The 3,072-nt window shown below is 61.6% G+C and overlaps 1 protein-coding gene across 1 annotated transcript; it reads left to right on the forward strand.

Annotated features, from left to right (window-relative positions):
* D7B24_005286 (uncharacterized protein) lies at window positions 1–1,351 on the forward strand (the record flags this gene model as incomplete). The annotated part of the gene is made up of 3 exons (XM_028639445.1): window positions 1–123; window positions 242–684; window positions 832–1,351. 3 exons carry the CDS (start codon window positions 1–3, stop codon window positions 1,349–1,351), a joined length of 1,086 nt encoding a protein of 361 aa, XP_028490108.1.
* Between the last annotated feature and the right edge of the window lie 1,721 nt (window positions 1,352–3,072).

Genomic DNA, 3,072 nt, shown 5'->3' on the forward strand with positions numbered 1-3,072 from the left:
ATGGACTTCTCCCACCAGTATTACGCCAACGCGCAGTCCTATCCCTTCATCGGCATCCCGCCCTTGACACCGTCACATTCCAACTCGGCCGCTTCGGACGATTTCAACACCACATCCCCACCTGTCAGTCATGTCTCTGCTGCTGTTTTTGCTCTGTCGGGACAGGCACCTGTTCTTGACTGGTGCGCGGAGTTGTTCTAGCGCCCTGCGTCCATGCACTTACACAATCATGACCGAGCAGGATGCCTACCCAGAGTTCCCACCCGACCAGCAGCACCAGCAGCACCAGCAGCACCAGCACCAGCACCAGCATCAACAGCCGCAACAGCAGCCACAGTTCGGCGGCTTCGACCACTACCAGGCACAGTTCCTCCACCAGCAGGCCCAGGCCGCCAACCCCGCCGCCCAGGTCCCCTTCCCGGGCCCTCCGACGCCGCCGAACAACCCGACCGTGAGACAGCAGCAGCATCGACAGGAACCGCCGTCGCAGGCGGGCGCCGGCCATGGCGTCCACGCGCAGCCCATCCAGCCGCACCCCGACGCCGCCGCTGCTGCTGCTGCCGCCGCCGCCGCCGCGCAGAAGCAGGAGGCCCTCGACGACCACAACCGCCGCGGCGGCTCCAACTCGGACGACGATGACATGACGCCGGCCCAGTCGCGCAGAAAGGCCCAGAACCGCGCCGCGTACGTCCTGCCCTGCTCTGCTCTGCCCTGCCCTGCCCTGTCCATGCTTTCCTTGGTCGTGTCATGCCTTGTTCGTGCCAGGCCTTGTTCGTGCCATGCCTTGTTCGTGTCATACCAACAGAACCTGCTAACAGCGAGCCGCCCCAGTCAACGAGCCTTCCGCGAACGCAAGGAGCGTCACGTCAAGGATCTCGAGGCCAAGCTGGCGAATCTCGAGGCCGAGGCCCAGCAGACGACATCGGAGAACGAGCGCCTCAAGCGCGAGATGCAAAAGATTGCCACGGAGAACGAGATTCTGCGCGCCACCTCGAGCCTGAACAATGGGCTGCCCCACGGCTCGCTCTCGCCCGAGCCCCGCACGACAGGGCCCCTCGAGTACAACCCGACCGACTTTTACTCTGACCTGCTGGCCAAGCACAACAACAAGACGCCGAGCCACCGTGTGGCGATTGCCGAGGACGGACAGAGGCTCCTCGCCGCCGGGGCGACGTGGGACCTCATCATCAACCACGAGCTGTTCAAGCGCGGGCTCGTCGACGTCGGCGACGTCAGCGAGAGGCTGAAGAACCACGCCAAGTGCGACGGCCAAGGCCCCGTGTTTGCCGAGCGCACCATCTTGACAGCCATTGAGGCCAGCGTCGCCAGCGGCAGCGATGAGCTGCTCTGAGTTCCTGGGGGCTGAGTTCCTGGGGGCTGAGTTCCTGGGGGCTGAGTTCCTGGGGGCAGAGTCCCGGGGGGCAGAGTCCCGGGGGGCAGAGTCCTGGGGGGCAGAGTCCTGGGGGGCAGAGTCCCGGGGGGGCGGACACACGAGGTGGCACATGAGGTGGCAGAGGTGGTCGACATGAGGTGTTTGTCGTTGTACGATGGATCATGTGACGGAGGAAGACGGAAACGCCAGGATGCGCATGAAGGATGCCATGCTGGAGGGGCCAGGGCCTCGGGTTCTCCCCCGAGGACAGCGCAACACGCCTGACGACGAAGCGGGAGGCGTCGCGATCTGGGCAAGAGTCTGGCAGTTGCCTCTGCGCCGCCAATCTGTCGTCACATTTCGTGGGGCGCTCCGGCCGCTACACGGCGCACAGGTGCCGAGGCCTCGACATGGGGAGATCTAAAGGCACACGGAGGCAGGCTGCATTTCTTGTTTGGGGCTGGGGCCGGAACTACGGGGTGTTTTTGTGTGAACTTTTTTGGTGATGGATGATGATTCAAGGCGTTCCGGGCGTCTAGGGCAGAATGAAACGATTTCTCCATGATTCATGTAATCCCTGATGCGCGACGCCGTGAGGAGGAAATGAAGGGGGTTCAGCGCGTGGGAGATGACGACGGATCTGGTCGACGGAGAGGCCGCGCCGGGGTGTGTGTGTGTGTGTGTGTGTCTGCGTCGTGGGGCACGCTCTCTCGTTCAGGGCCTTGACTCGACATGCATTACCGGGGCAAGTCGAACAGGGTAGGAATCCGGAGGACTTAAAGACCACGGCGACGCCTTATAGGGATGAGGCCTGGGTACCTAGGTACGTTAGGTATGGTGGTCAGGAGAAGGGTCGATGCGTCTAGCGGCCCGGAGGGGGGAAGACCCCTGCGTCCGCGTCCTGCCGAGAATCACGTCAATGGGGGCTCTGGGCTTTTCTGGAAGGAGGGAGGGCGGCAGACAGACCCCCCCAGGCCGGAGCGGAAGGGGAGGCGCCGATAGGAGGGACAAACTCTGAAGAAGAAAGGTCGGGGTCGTGGGGGGCTCTGGGGCCGGGTGGGGCCTCGGCGGCGGCGCGCGGGCGGGCTACGCGCCGTGTGGCTTGCCTTGTGGCTACGGGAGGCGCAGGAGGAACGTGGCGGCCGAGATGGCATGGCGCTTTGTTGCGATGTAGTCTGTGGCCTGTTCCTATGCCCTTTTTTTGGTGGGCTGCGTGAGTTGCGTCTCATGCATTCATCGGGAGATGGGGGGGAAACCATGGGCTGATGGGGCTGCGCTGACAAGTATCCTTGAGCATGCTTGTATGATGTCCTGGGGAGATCTGAAAGGCAACCGGTCACGGTCGAAATCTGATAATGTACAGCGTGTGTCCGACGACAACGCTGGAGGAGGGATGCTGTGTGGATATGGATGTTGATGAGTTATTGTGAGCTTCTTCTGCCACGGGCTGTCTCGGTAGGGTTTACTCTACCTCGAGGCGTTGCAGTCTCAACGCAGCGACACATATCGTTTCTTGGTCTTCACTTGGGATCAAGTGCTATCACATTACTTCTCGTTACATGGATGGCCCTGAGATGGTTGGTCCTACTGGGTTCTTGTGGACTGAGGAGTGATGCGGTAGGTTATTCACCTCCAAGTCCAAGAAGCCGTTCGCAGAACAAGATGGCCCAAAAAAAAAAAAAAAAAAAAAAAAAAAAAAA

The sequence above is a fragment of the Verticillium nonalfalfae genome, assembly GCF_003724135.2.
Source record: "Verticillium nonalfalfae strain VnAa140/NRRL 66861 chromosome Unknown scaffold_315, whole genome shotgun sequence".
Taxonomy (NCBI): domain Eukaryota; kingdom Fungi; phylum Ascomycota; class Sordariomycetes; order Glomerellales; family Plectosphaerellaceae; genus Verticillium; species Verticillium nonalfalfae.